Source organism: Cottoperca gobio, chromosome 5, assembly GCF_900634415.1.
Source record: "Cottoperca gobio chromosome 5, fCotGob3.1, whole genome shotgun sequence".
Lineage (NCBI taxonomy): Eukaryota > Metazoa > Chordata > Actinopteri > Perciformes > Bovichtidae > Cottoperca > Cottoperca gobio.
The window spans coordinates 4,542,052-4,555,813 of record NC_041359.1 but is presented as its reverse complement, the minus strand read 5'-3'; the positions used below and the strand labels follow the sequence as shown (position 1 = coordinate 4,555,813).

The following is a 13,762-nucleotide window of genomic DNA, read 5'->3' as shown; positions in this document are numbered from 1 at the left end:
ACAGTACTAAAGTGCCTGATGAAACGTCTGTAAAAGTTAGCAAACCCCAAAAACCGCTGCACCTGCTTGTGGTTTGCTGGGACAGGCCACTCAGACGATGTTAACCATAGTCGGATCCATCAGGACACTTGTCTCAGACACGATGAAGCCCAAAAACGAAACAGGGGACATGGCTAGGCTCATTGGCTAGGGCCTAAAAGACAGCTGGGGCATTAGTGAGGCCGAAAGGCATAACGAGGTACTCATTAAAGGCCGTCTTCCATTCTTCCCCTTCTCTTATCATCACCAGGTGTTAAATGTTTCTAAGGTCTAGTTTAGAGTAAATATTAGCACCTTGTAGCTGGTCAAAGGCTGAAGACATAAGAGGAAGGGGATACCTATTCTTGATGGTAATATAGTTAAGACCCCGGTAATTGATGTAGGAAATTGTCTTTTTTTTGCCACAAAAAGAATCCGGCTCCAGCAGAGGAGGATGAGGGACAAATTAAGACAGCAGCCAGAGAATTATCCACATAATCCTGCATCACCTCTGTCTCCAGAGCAGACAGGGGAAAGAGCCGGCCTCGGGGCGGTGAGGTACCTGGTAAAAAGTCTATCGCACAATCATACACACGGCGAGGAGGAAATGAGTTGGCTCTGGTCTTGATAAAAACTTCCTTAACGATCATGGTAACAGTAAGGCATTTTAGAAAGGTCAGGGAAATCGGGGTCCGAAGAGTCTAAATCAACAGTAACAGGAGGGGGAGCTGCTAGGGAGAAGTTGGACCAAAAACAGGTCTCAAAACATTCCTTCCGCCAAGCAGTAACTTGTCCAGAAGACCTGTCTAAAGGCCTATAGGGGTTATGCAAAATAAGCCAGGGGTACCCTAAAATGAGTGGGTGCTGAGGGGACTGGAATAGATGGAGACTGACTGAGTGTGTTTGTCAGGGAATGTTAACTGAAGAGGCTGAATGTTTTTTGAAGTAAAGTATCACGTGACAGACGAGCGTCTTGACATATGTCAAGAGACACAGACGCGTAGACAGATGTATCCGGTAATTTTTCAAAATAAAACCTTTCAAAATAAAATATTGTTTAATTCAATCTTTCTGTGCGGCCTGGTACCAAATGACCACGGACCGGTGATTGAGGACCACTGATCTAGAGCACTCGCATCCATGGGTTTTATCAGTGGGAAAATTTAAAGATTCAGTCTATTGGCTAACTCAAAGTCCATAAAACTGGCATTAGAGCCAAAATTCACCAACACAGGATGATTGAGGTACACAGAAGAAGAGATGAGAGTAAGGTATGGAAGGGAATGAGAGGGAGTCACTGAAACAGTAGTGAGGCTCACCAGCGCCCTATTCCTTACTGGTGAGCCCGATCTTTTATCGGACAGATGGCGAGGAGATGACCACAGTAGTCGTAGTCGTAGTCGTAGTCGTAGTCGTAGTCGTAGTCGTAGTCGTAGTCGTAGCCGTAGTCTCTCTCTCTCTCTCTCTCTCTCTCTCTCTCTCTCCAGAGAAACCAGACAGAATAGAGTAACAAAAAACACTTTTAGTGACAAGGCAAGGTAGCAAGAACTAGAGTTAAACACTTGGATTACTGCTGGAACGTTACATTTTGTGTGACTGTTATTGTTTTTCATATTTTTGCTTTGTTTCTTGTTAGTATTGTTCTATTTAAGTTTCAGCTGTAAACTGCTGTTTGGAAAGTATTTCTGTGGCTTTGTTCGATTTCAACCTAATTATTTGATGAAATACTTTAAAAGGTTTTATAAAAAAAAAGATGATTTTAATTTGATTGGAAATGATCAAAAACGTGCATAATGAAATCACTCAGAGTCTGATTGCTTTGAAGCCAGACAAAGGCCAGTCAGCAGCAGTAGTAATTACATTAACATTAAACTTACTTTTGAAGTTTGAAGTGACTTTGATTGAGCAAAAGACAAACTGCAAAAACGGCAAACGGTTTCGTTGGTTCACTAATATTAACAAAACCTGATATCCTGCACTTTACCAGTGCTCAGGCATTTCAATCACACTGTATGTATTGTGGTAAAAGTGTCTGGAGTCTGCATTTTGTCCAAATGTATTTATAGTTAACAGAAAATGCTATCTAATGCTATGCCATCAATGCTATTTATGAAACAGAAGATCATTTACAAGAACTTACTGCACAACGTGAAATCCCTTAACACGAAATAATGGAAACACTGAAACACTGTGTAGCAAGTGTAGTTTCTAACATTACATCATAATCTATGATACATGATCACACCCTGCTCTGCCCGTGTTTATAGGAGGAGGGAGAGCATGGTTTTATCTCCGCCCACCACTTTGCTTTGTGCGTTAGCACAGAAATCGCTGACAGAGAGAAATTGTGAAATACTGAAAACTACGGCCTTTTATTCTCACTACAAAAAAGACCATTTCATTCTGCTTCACAGTAAGCACAGCAAGCAGAAGTATGATAAATACATAGTGCTTAGTTCCTTTTTCATAATCACTACTAATATTTGCTATTGTTACGTTCAACTGACCCTGGAGCTGTAATGTAAACAACACTCCGATAAGAGCACTGTTAGTATTGTGTGATATTTTGTGAATAGATTAAAAGTGAGCAGGACAGTAAAGCAGTGCCAAGTTTAGTTCCTGATTGTGTAATTTGATTACAGACCACGTGCCTCTCTTCCTCTATAACTGTGAGTTGTTTGCAGTCCGACTCACACTTCAGGAGAAACCTGACAAACTCCTACTTCAGGTAAGAGCTTACATGAAAATCTTCTTACATTTGTTCTCAATTGACTTGAATGTGTGTAGAAACCTTGAATTGTAGTGTTTGGAAATGTGTCTCAACAAAGGTCCATTCTCGTGGGGATAAAGTGTCCTTTGATTCTGATTCGTAGGAAGGATGTGCTTTTCTGCCTCAGATAATAGAAATTTGTTGAAGAGTATGTTGAGAGGCTGCATATTAAGAAAGATGAACTTAATGTTGTGCATTGCCAGTGTTGGTAGTGTTGTGGGATGTACATTAAGATGAAATTGAACTACTTTCAAAAATGTAGTGCTGATCTGTTGGTATTTACATTCAGTGATGATGAGGGTTTTTGGTTTCCAATAGTGAGGTATGGTTTCTCTTTGATAAGTAGCACTTTTACACCATTTTTCAACCAGTTTTGTTGTTAAAATCACACTTTGTCCCTCTACTACACTTCTCACCCACATAGAAAACTTCATTAAGAGAGCTTGGGAGTCACATGTTTTACATTGTGTCAGTTCAGTCCATCTATAAACATGTTAAGAGACTAAAGCTGTTAATTCAAACATGCAACATATTAAAGTTCAAGACACTGAATTAATAAAACTGTCTGGACAGGATGACTTAAATGTTCCAAAAAGTTATGTTTTCATCTGTAAAATATTTCTACACTGATTCAAGCCTCCATATTCAAAGTGGACAAAAATGGCAGACTGTGCCTTTTAATGTCAGCCTAATTTAATAAAAGACACCGCTTGTCATGTGATGTCTTCTCCGACACTGACAGTCAGCTCTTCCATAGGCCTCCACTGAAGCAGGACAGAGAGAAACACTTTTTACTCCACTACATTTATTTTGGCGGAGTTACTTTCCAGATTTACATTTTATATTTAAAAACATATGATAAGCTTATAGAATACAATCTATTGTTACAAGTTAAACTAGTGTTTTCCAAAGTATAGGACAAAAAAATAACAGCGTCTAACCCTTTTCTGAACGGGATGTATCAGTGAATAAGAATCCAGTAACCTGTAATAAAAAGACAAAGCACTCCTCTAAAAGAGGAAGCCTTCATTTATTGCTTCCCAAAAATCCTTTTTCAGAAATGTTTTTAACATGTTATTAAAGCTGATGATCGTGCCCCTCTTTATCTCCCAAAAGTCAAGATGTTTGTGGGCTGTTGGCTGGCTCTGGTGGCTTTAATCCCCATGACCTTGGGCATCAACCCTGGGGTAAAGGTCAAGCTATCGTCAAAAGGCATTGAATATGGTAAGGTTTGCAGCACGCTTAATCTTTCAGTTGGAAAGCACTAATCTCATCTGATCATCAAGTTCCCTTCCCTTTTTCTAGGCAGACAACTGGGGATGGCTTTGATCCAAAAGAAACTCAAAGCCATCAAAATCCCAGATTTTTCAGGGAAACAGAAGGTGAAACCCATCGGCAGTGTCCGGTACAGCCTGACAAAGTAAGAAACCAGTTTATTCAACACTCTGTAGGAAACTTGGATACTTGAGATGGTGCCTTTACAAACATTTGCATGTCCCTTCTAGTTTGAAAATTGTTGATGTGGGCTTGCCACAGTCTGCGGTGGTTCTGGTGCCAGGGACTGGTGTCAGACTGTCTATAGGCAACGCCTTCCTCCGTCTGCATGGAAACTGGAGGGTCAAGTACCTCCGAATAATGTGAGTGAGAACAAATGTCTTCCTTCTAAACTACAGTTAAATACATTTCTGCTGCATCAATGACTCCTCTCTCTTAACAGAAAGGACAGTGGCTCCTTTGATTTGAATGTCAAAGATCTCACAATCACTACAAGTATTGACATCAAGAGTGACGAGACAGGCCGACCTACGGTCAACAGTGTGAACTGTGTGGCTATTGTCGGCAGTGTGAGCATCAAATTCCACGGTGGAGCCAGGTAAAAGAAACCCTGCTGTGCACTGACTGCGTTTCTGTGAAGGAATGAATGTGAGGGATTTTTCATGCTTGACTTACTGTCCTAATTTCTGTGATTGCTTTTCCTTTCAGCTGGCTGTACAATCTCTTCACAAAGTTCATTGATAAGGCTTTACGAAAAACACTGCAGAATCAGGTGAGGGCAGACCAGCCAGCCAAGTTCATACCTTCAGACAAATATGCAAAGACAAAAAGCTGTTCTAAACCATGTCAAGCTTTTAGAACTGCAGCGTTAAGAGTTTTTGTTGTTGTAATGTAGCAGTAGACAAGCAACCCCTGTGTTGGCATCTACTGACTATGGATACTCTACTTCAAAAAATCTGATTTGTGCCCTTGTGCATTTTATTATATATCATATTGTTAATAGCTTTGTGCTAGCTGGTTGAGGTGGAGCTAATTTGAACTACCTTATCTACACAAAAGTAGTTTAGTCCAGTGGTTTGTAATCTAGAGGTCACGCCGCATCCAAATAGTCATAAAATAAATCTGAGGGGTCTTGGAATGATTAATGAGAAGAAATAAGAAAGCAAAAAGTTCTGAAACACACATTTATTTATTTTTTAGCATTTTCAATAATCCTTATTTTTGTGAAATATTGGATAATTTGACCTCTTTGGCCGTTGACCTTGTTATTTAAATGAAAACATGGGAATCTTGGGTAGAAGAGCCAAGAACTAATAAACAGAAACATGTGACAAAGAGACCCAACCAGACTCTGGTTTTATGTAACAATGTGGTGTTTTTTTAAGTGTTATTTTGTAGAGTAACTACAGCTATGACATAAATGTAGTGGAGTAAAACGTACAATATTTTCCTCTGAAATGTAGTGGAGTAAAAGTATAACTCTGCCAGTTAGGAGAAACTTTTAGTCTCAGGATGTTACTGTTATGGTGTAAAGGAGAGGACCCAAATGCTAGTGATGGCAGTGTGATACTAAAGCTTCGATACGTGCTTCAAACTCTGGACTACAATTCCATAGAACCACTGCTTCGATGCTTGCTTCATATCACGTGACATATGACGTCCGAAGCAGTAACTGAATGAATCACCGGACTGGTTCGTGGTCCAATCAGGTGATTCGCTGCCACTGCCTCGTCTCGATTCTGACAGGTTGAGACAGTTTTGAATTTGAGCGCCTCAACACTTTATAACCGCTCTAAACAATGCACAATTTGTGGGTTGTTGTCATAGTAGTATGCGTTGTTGCTGTTGAGTTGTTGGTATTGCATTTGTATTGGATCATTATGGAGACAGCCAATTAACAAAAAAATGTTATGCACGCCAGCATTATCTGTTCCTTGTACGCAAGTAAAGAAACCAGATCTAAATCTGTTGAAAGAATAATGTACATCCCCCGTAAAAATATACAGCCTCGGTGGCGCAGCTCGTAGAGCAGGTGTTCCCTGAGTTAAAGTCTTACCGCAGCAGCCCGGGGTTCGAATTCAACCAGTGTCTTTCTGTTGCGTTTCATTTTCCTTATCTCTATCCAATATTAACCGTACTATCATTTAAAGCCTAATAAGCCCACATTGTTCCCCCAGCACTCTCTTCTCAATAACACATACACACAATCATCAATCTTTATTTTTAAATAGAACATGATATTCAGTCTTAAATGTGTGCGTCAAGGAATTTTCAAGGCAAAGATACTTTAAATCCACTGTAGCCTTGCACTTCGCCAGTAGAGGTCACTGTACCTGAAGCTTCAAGTAATGAACCCATTTCCGAAACAATTGGCTGAAGTGGTTCAGTGCTTCACAAAAGGTTCATTTGCCCATCACTACCAAATGCAGAACGCCAGACAAGAGGGTCATAAAAAAGAGACATTTATTAATAAAAGCTTATAAATACAAAACAAGGTAAAAAAGTAAAATTGAAAGAACAAATCAGGGCAGACACGAGGAGCCGTAGGACAAAACCCACCAGGTAACATCAATGACAAACTGACCAGGAACACTGGGACAGACAGGGATATATACACACAGACACTAGTAAAGGGAATGAGACACAGCTGGAGGAGAAAGGCAAAGACACAAGGGCAGGGTGAATGGAGACAGGAGGATCAAATCAACAATCACAGGAGGAGGGAAAAACACAAGGACTAATTAAGGATGAGAAAGTTATTCTTCTGCTGTTGGTTTGCTTTTACCAGTTGGTTTCTGAACTCCTCTGTATCCATTTTGGGGTTCTTTTAATAAATCACTAGTACGTTTATTTTGTGTGGGAATGTTTCTGCTGTTGCAGATCTGCCCTCTGGTGGCCAATGCAGTGTCTGATCTGAACTCTCAGTTGAAAACCCTCAACGGTAAAATAGAATATTTATGTCAAATATTTGGATGTTTCATCGATGCTGAATATATGAGAGACTTTCTATCTTCTTGCAGTTGTAGCCGAGGTGGACCAGTATGCAGAGATTGAATATTCCATGATGTCATCTCCCACAGTGTCAAACTCCTCGATAGATTTTAGCTTGAAGGTAAAGAAGTGTATATCATTATACTTTACATTTTATTTATCTAAAGCACCTAGAAGAAAACATCCTATGTAGATCATGGGGTAGTGGTGCAATTTAGCCTCTTGTGGCTGAAATTAGTATTACTACAACAAACACAGGTGAAACAAAACTATTTAGATCAGACTTAGAAAATTGATCAGCAGAATATTTTCTTTACTCTCACTTGCTTCTTCGGACTTCCGTATTGTTATTAAGAAATAAACAGTCATGGTCCCAACTTTTCTGTTTCTTTGTCCTTTAGGGTGAATTTTACAACAAAGGGAAGCATCAGGAGCCTCCGTTCTCCGCAGCAGCCTTTTCCCTGCCGCCCCAGATCAACAACATGTTGTACATCGGCCTGTCTGCCTTTACCGCCAACTCTGCAGCCTTCGTCTACAACACAGCTGGAGCCCTCAGCCTGTACATCACAGACGACATGGTGAGCTACATCCTCCCGATTAGCTCATCAATCTACTTTCATGATGTCACACTAATATACAACCTTTCTGCCTCCGTCACTAACAACAGATCCCACAAGGCTCTCCCATCCGACTCAACACCAGAACGTTTGGAACGTTCATCCCGCAGGTGACAACACATTCTAGCTATTTTATGAGAAACATTGTTTTCATTGGCCGTTTGTCAGATATGAATCCGTGTTTTTCCAGATTGCCAAGCGTTTCCCGGGTCTGATGATGAAACTGTTGGTAAAGACGGTGAAAAATCCCGTCGTCACTTTTGAACCCGACAACGTGACAGTTCAGGCCACTGCTACAGTGACGGCCTACGCTATCCAACCCAACACCACACTTTCCCCTCTCTTTGTCCTAAACTTGGTAGGTAACACAGCTGGCATGATAATAAAAAAAGCCATTTGTGTGGTTCAGAGAACTTTCTGAACATATTGTCTTTACAGGACAGCAGTGTTAGCGCCAAAGTGTTAGTCAGTGGATTGAGGGTGACTGGAGCCATCTCCCTAAACAAGTAAGTTGCTAAAAAATCACTACTTGTTCTCAGAAGAGAAGAATGGGGCCAAAAGGTCTTTGTAAAGATGAACATGACAGTCTAATTTTACTAATTTGCACAGAATGGCTCTGACCCTGGGGACAAGTTATGTGGGAGACTTTCAGGTGAGAACTGCATTCTTACACAAGTCACAATGTGCAGCACCAGTACCAACATAACTAACTAACCCCAACCCTGACCTGCAGGTCGGATCCCTCGACAGCTTCTTCCAAATTGTCTTCAAAGGGGTTGTGATACCTCAACTGAACGGTGAGTTCTTGCATTTTCAGTTTGTAACCTATATGAATTATGAAGACCCGCCTTGATGAGGACTGACAGATTGCATTTGGACACGTGGTGACATGTAAATGCATCAGACTGGGGAGGCTGTTTTTATTATTGCATTTGAATATCGTCCACTGTTCATAATGTCCATAATACTTTCACAAATAATAATTATATTCAAATAATAATATAATAAATATTCATTACATTTAAGGGAACATTTTAATGCTATAGTGGAATAAAATTTTCATTTTCAAGTTTACATTATCATTTTAATAAAGTCCCCTATGGGCTTCCATAAAAGACAGAAGGGAAAACTTGGTTGCACTTTTTAACTTTTTATTTAACCAAATATTTGCTAAATTCCATATTTGTGACTAGTTCATCTAAATGTATAAATTTTTCTTCATAGTTCAACTTGCAAAGGGATACCCACTTCCTACACTTGGAAAGATGACGCTCGTGAACACTCAGCTGCACGTCCTGAAGGTCAGACTGGATTGTTTCTATAAAACTGCAGTTATTAAATGACAGGGATTTTAATGAGGGCCAATAACATGGAAGAAAACATCTTAAATATCTAGTTTATCTACAGAATTCTTCATTTCGAAGCTGTTCTTAACTGCTGTTGCTACACTTTTTTTGTTCACTAGGACTACATGCTGATTGGGACTGATCTTCAGTTTACGGCTTGAACGGCATTTCTGGAAACTCCCAGGATTCATTTCTGCAGAGAAAAGAAAAAACTGAATGAAGTAGAAATATCACTTCTCCTACGAGCCTGAGAATTTTGATTTCACCTCAGGTTTTTTAATCATATTCCAGACCTTTATACTCCGTTTGTCTTTCTGTTAAATGTGAACTCAGAGCAGCTTTTCCACATATAAAATGTAGATGGCAGTGAACCTTTCCAACAGGGTCACTGATATCGTGTCACCGCAGGACAGTTTGCAGGACAGGGCTCACTATTGTCACCACGATCACCATCTTTGAAATAACAAGCTGCTGACTTAAATAATATTTCTCAAAGTTTCAGACTTTGTAGCTCACAGAGCGATTCTACAAATGTGCTGATGCATGGAAAACTCATATTGGAAAAACTCAACAGCAAAGTCTCTTTCCAGAAATCATGACCCGGTTATTATAGATAATCCACAGCAGTGAGCAGTTTCATGTCGGAAGTATTTTCTTTCGAACGACACACGCCAAGCGTATCATTGCGCAGAAGGATGTGTGCATCCACTCACAGACGAGAGGCTCATGCTCACTCATTGGCGGGTGTAGTTCAGTAAAGAAAATAGTTCCTACATCAAACTGATCACAACAAAGTCTGTGGATTATTTTAAGTAATTAGGTCATGATTTCTGGAAGGAGACTTTACTGTTGAGTTTCTTAAATGTATTTTTGTTGGCGCTTTGAGCACCACAACCTGCCATCTAGTTCCATTACATTGGAGCGAAGACCGTTCAAGCAGTTCAATATGTTCATACATATTCTTAGTTCTGACTGTATTAATAACATATTGCAGTTTTCATAGCTCATCACAGCAGTCCCATGTGACTGGAATATGATCACAAGTCCAGTAAAAACAGCTTCCATGTGTCTTTAAACAATAACAGTTTGTTTCCTGTGTTGTCACCTGTGTCCATCAAGGGTATGTTTAAATCATGGTTGTGTCTGAGGCCTGTTTATTTCACTTCACAATTTTTCATCTCAAAGCCTTCATCTGTCAATCAAGACCAACAGGGCACAGTCACTTATGATCGGCTGGTGCTTTGGTCTAAGTCATGTCTTATTCATTTCATTTTAAATGATTTGGATCTCCACGCAAATGAAATAAGAACAGATAGACTTCTCTCTGCATACCCCACTATGACCAAAATACAATTCCAGTGTGAGTTTCAACTAATTTTCACAAACCTTTGCTGTTTTCAGCTCAGAAATGTTTGCTCACAATACTGAGGAACAAGTATGACTTTATGGGCAAACATTAATGTCATTTTGAGGGGAAACTTTAAAGTCCTCATGGCAAGGGTTATCAAAATGAAAAGGATCTTTGTTTTAAGAACAGAGTGGATGCCCTGAGGGACAAACCAAAAAACTCAAAACTCACTGTATTGGGAACAGTATGATATTAAAGGGGCCTTCCACTGATGTAGTGGTGGATTTGTTTCTTGACTTATGTTGATGCCATACTGCCTTCAGCCTCAGGGGGGCAGCAGTCCACCACCAGCATGTGTTTGAAAAAAGATTCAGGTGGAGCATCATCTTGATCTTCATATGTAGCATTAAGGTGGAAACACTACATGAGATGTCAAAACATTTACATAATGAAAATAACAGCAGCAGTAGCTTCACACATGGGAGATTCAGGAAAATATACTGCACAGGACATACATTTAAAACCTTTTCAAATTCATTTGCGACAGAATATTTAAAGGATCAGATTGCAATACCAACATTGAATTACAATGATGGCACAAATTCAGAACCATAATTAAAATTCCGTGTTGGCCACTCCACTCCCCACAGTCTGTTCTTCATGGTGTCCGTGTGCAGACAGGCTGGATTAGTTACAGCAAAACTCACAGATAAAGACACAAGGGGAAAAGACTCTGTTGTAGTCCTGAGTGTGGACAGCCTGGAGGCAGCAGCAGAGGAGAGCATGGCGATGACACTGAACTCTGTGTGAACTCCTCTTTTGTAGTGGGCCGCAGAGCATCTTTAGCCTTTGTTTCGTCCCCCCTGCGGTGTACAGAGGGCTCTTTGTGTCCACACACACCAGGCTTTACAATGATGTATGTCCAACAAGTAAGAGATCTCAGGGAGAGTGAGTTATCTGACCTGCTCTCTGGACCACAAACATCATGACCACAAACATCAGCCTTAAACACAAGAATAATTCATTTGGCACACTTGCATCACCTTTTGTGGTAAAGCATATATTTTACATATCTGACCAAAAAGGTACATATGTTATTAATCCAGTTAATTACTTACATTAAGACACTTGTTTTTTGTATCATACATTTTCTGAAATGTTATGTTTAAATATGCAGATCAGGCGTTTTCAAAATGTGTGCTTCTTTTTATTGACATTAGAGTAGAAGGTTTTTACAGAGGGATATAATTTTGCATCACTCCATAAATCAGAAAATACTGTCAACAGCCATAAGAAATGTTATATAAACCAGGCTATGAAAGATATATGAACACACTCCTGTGAAAACCTGCAGAATACAGACAGGAATGAAACTGAAAGGTTTGGTGTATGTAAGTGCTGCTGAAGTGGAGATGTCATGCTCAGTCTGAGAAAAAAACATTTTGAGAAAACAACCTTGAAAGTTACATACATTTCAGAATCAGAATCAGAATTTGGTTTATTGCCAAGCAGGTTTTCACATACAAGGAATTTGCTTTGGTGTGTAATGGTGCAAACATAAACACAGTAGGAGAAATAAATAATAAGAGCAAATACAGAATTTTAACACTTTAAATATTATTTAGAAAAACTTTTATAAAATAGAAATTGTGAACAAAAAATATAAATATAGAAAAAAGAATGTAATGAAAAATATGTACAGTATATCTTAAAGTGGAGGAGCTGTGCAATTGTGGTCGTAGCAGAAATGTGCAAAATAGTCAGAGGGATGTGCAAAGGTTCCTACATACGGAGTATGAGGAAGAGTTTGTAGGGGACAGATGTATGATCACAAATGACAGGGAGGGAGAGACAGTGTTAGTGGGGGTCTCTGGTCTTGTTGATAAGGCCAACTTCAGAGGGGAAGAAACTGTTCATATGGCGTGAGGTTTTGGTCCTAATGGACCGCAGCCTCCTGCCGGATGGAAGTGACTGAAAAAGTCTGTGCAACACTACAGGTTTAACTAAAATATATCACCATGAAACTTCCCTTACATTAATACAATACTTCTGGTGAATTTAGGAGAAATCTACAAATGCAAATATCAGGCTCACAGCATGAAATGGACCCAAAAGCACGACCCACAGGCAAAAAGGTCTAAGTAACAGTCTTTACTTAAAAAAGGCAAAAACAAACAGGTAACTGTTAGAATAGACAGAATAGAGTAACAAAAAACACTTGACTAAATATATGTTTAGTGACAAGGCAAGGTAACAAGAACTAGAGTTAAACACTTGGATTACTGCTGGAACATTTACTAGAACAGATAAGATGAACTGGCACAGACAAAGGGGAAAGCAGAGACTAAATACAAAAAAGTAGAGGAAGGTGATTAGGAACAGGTGAAACGAGACAACGAAGGCCGGTCTCCAACTCCTCGGCTCTGTCTGGCCATTGGACTGTGGATGATAACCATAAAACATGCAGGGCAGCAGCCACAGTACTAAAGTGCCTGATGAAACGTCTGTAAAAGTTAGCAAACCCCAAAAACCGCTGCACCTGCTTGTGGTTTGCTGGGACAGGCCACTCAGACGATGTTAACCATAGTCGGATCCATCAGGACACTTGTCTCAGACACGATGAAGCCCAAAAACGAAACAGGGGACATGGCTAGGCTCATTGGCTAGGGCCTAAAAGACAGCTGGGGCATTAGTGAGGCCGAAAGGCATAACGAGGTACTCATTAAAGGCCGTCTTCCATTCTTCCCCTTCTCTTATCATCACCAGGTGTTAAATGTTTCTAAGGTCTAGTTTAGAGTAAATATTAGCACCTTGTAGCTGGTCAAAGGCTGAAGACATAAGAGGAAGGGGATACCTATTCTTGATGGTAATATAGTTAAGACCCCGGTAATTGATGTAGGAAATTGTCTTTTTTTTGCCACAAAAAGAATCCGGCTCCAGCAGAGGAGGATGAGGGACAAATTAAGACAGCAGCCAGAGAATTATCCACATAATCCTGCATCACCTCTGTCTCCAGAGCAGACAGGGGAAAGAGCCGGCCTCGGGGCGGTGAGGTACCTGGTAAAAAGTCTATCGCACAATCATACACACGGCGAGGAGGAAATGAGTTGGCTCTGGTCTTGATAAAAACTTCCTTAACGATCATGGTAACAGTAAGGCATTTTAGAAAGGTCAGGGAAATCGGGGTCCGAAGAGTCTAAATCAACAGTAACAGGAGGGGGAGCTGCTAGGGAGAAGTTGGACCAAAAACAGGTCTCAAAACATTCCTTCCGCCAAGCAGTAACTTGTCCAGAAGACCTGTCTAAAGGCCTATAGGGGTTATGCAAAATAAGCCAGGGGTACCCTAAAATGAGTGGGTGCTGAGGGGACTGGAATAGATGGAGACTGACTGAGTGGG

At 40.2% G+C, this 13,762-nt stretch overlaps 1 protein-coding gene across 1 annotated transcript; it reads left to right on the top strand.

The window, feature by feature from the left end:
* Positions 1-2,459: 2,459 nt before the first annotated feature.
* On the top strand, positions 2,460-10,164 carry LOC115007850 (bactericidal permeability-increasing protein-like). Its single transcript, XM_029430878.1, has 16 exons — positions 2,460-2,746; positions 3,905-4,012; positions 4,094-4,208; positions 4,294-4,425; positions 4,506-4,661; positions 4,772-4,835; positions 6,944-7,004; positions 7,084-7,175; positions 7,456-7,632; positions 7,722-7,781; positions 7,862-8,029; positions 8,110-8,177; positions 8,281-8,323; positions 8,405-8,468; positions 8,896-8,972; positions 9,137-10,164. The coding sequence occupies exons 2-16, from the start codon at positions 3,910-3,912 to the stop codon at positions 9,176-9,178; spliced, it is 1,422 nt and encodes a 473-aa protein (XP_029286738.1). The 5' UTR covers positions 2,460-2,746; positions 3,905-3,909; the 3' UTR covers positions 9,179-10,164.
* The last annotated feature ends 3,598 nt before the right edge of the window (positions 10,165-13,762 follow it).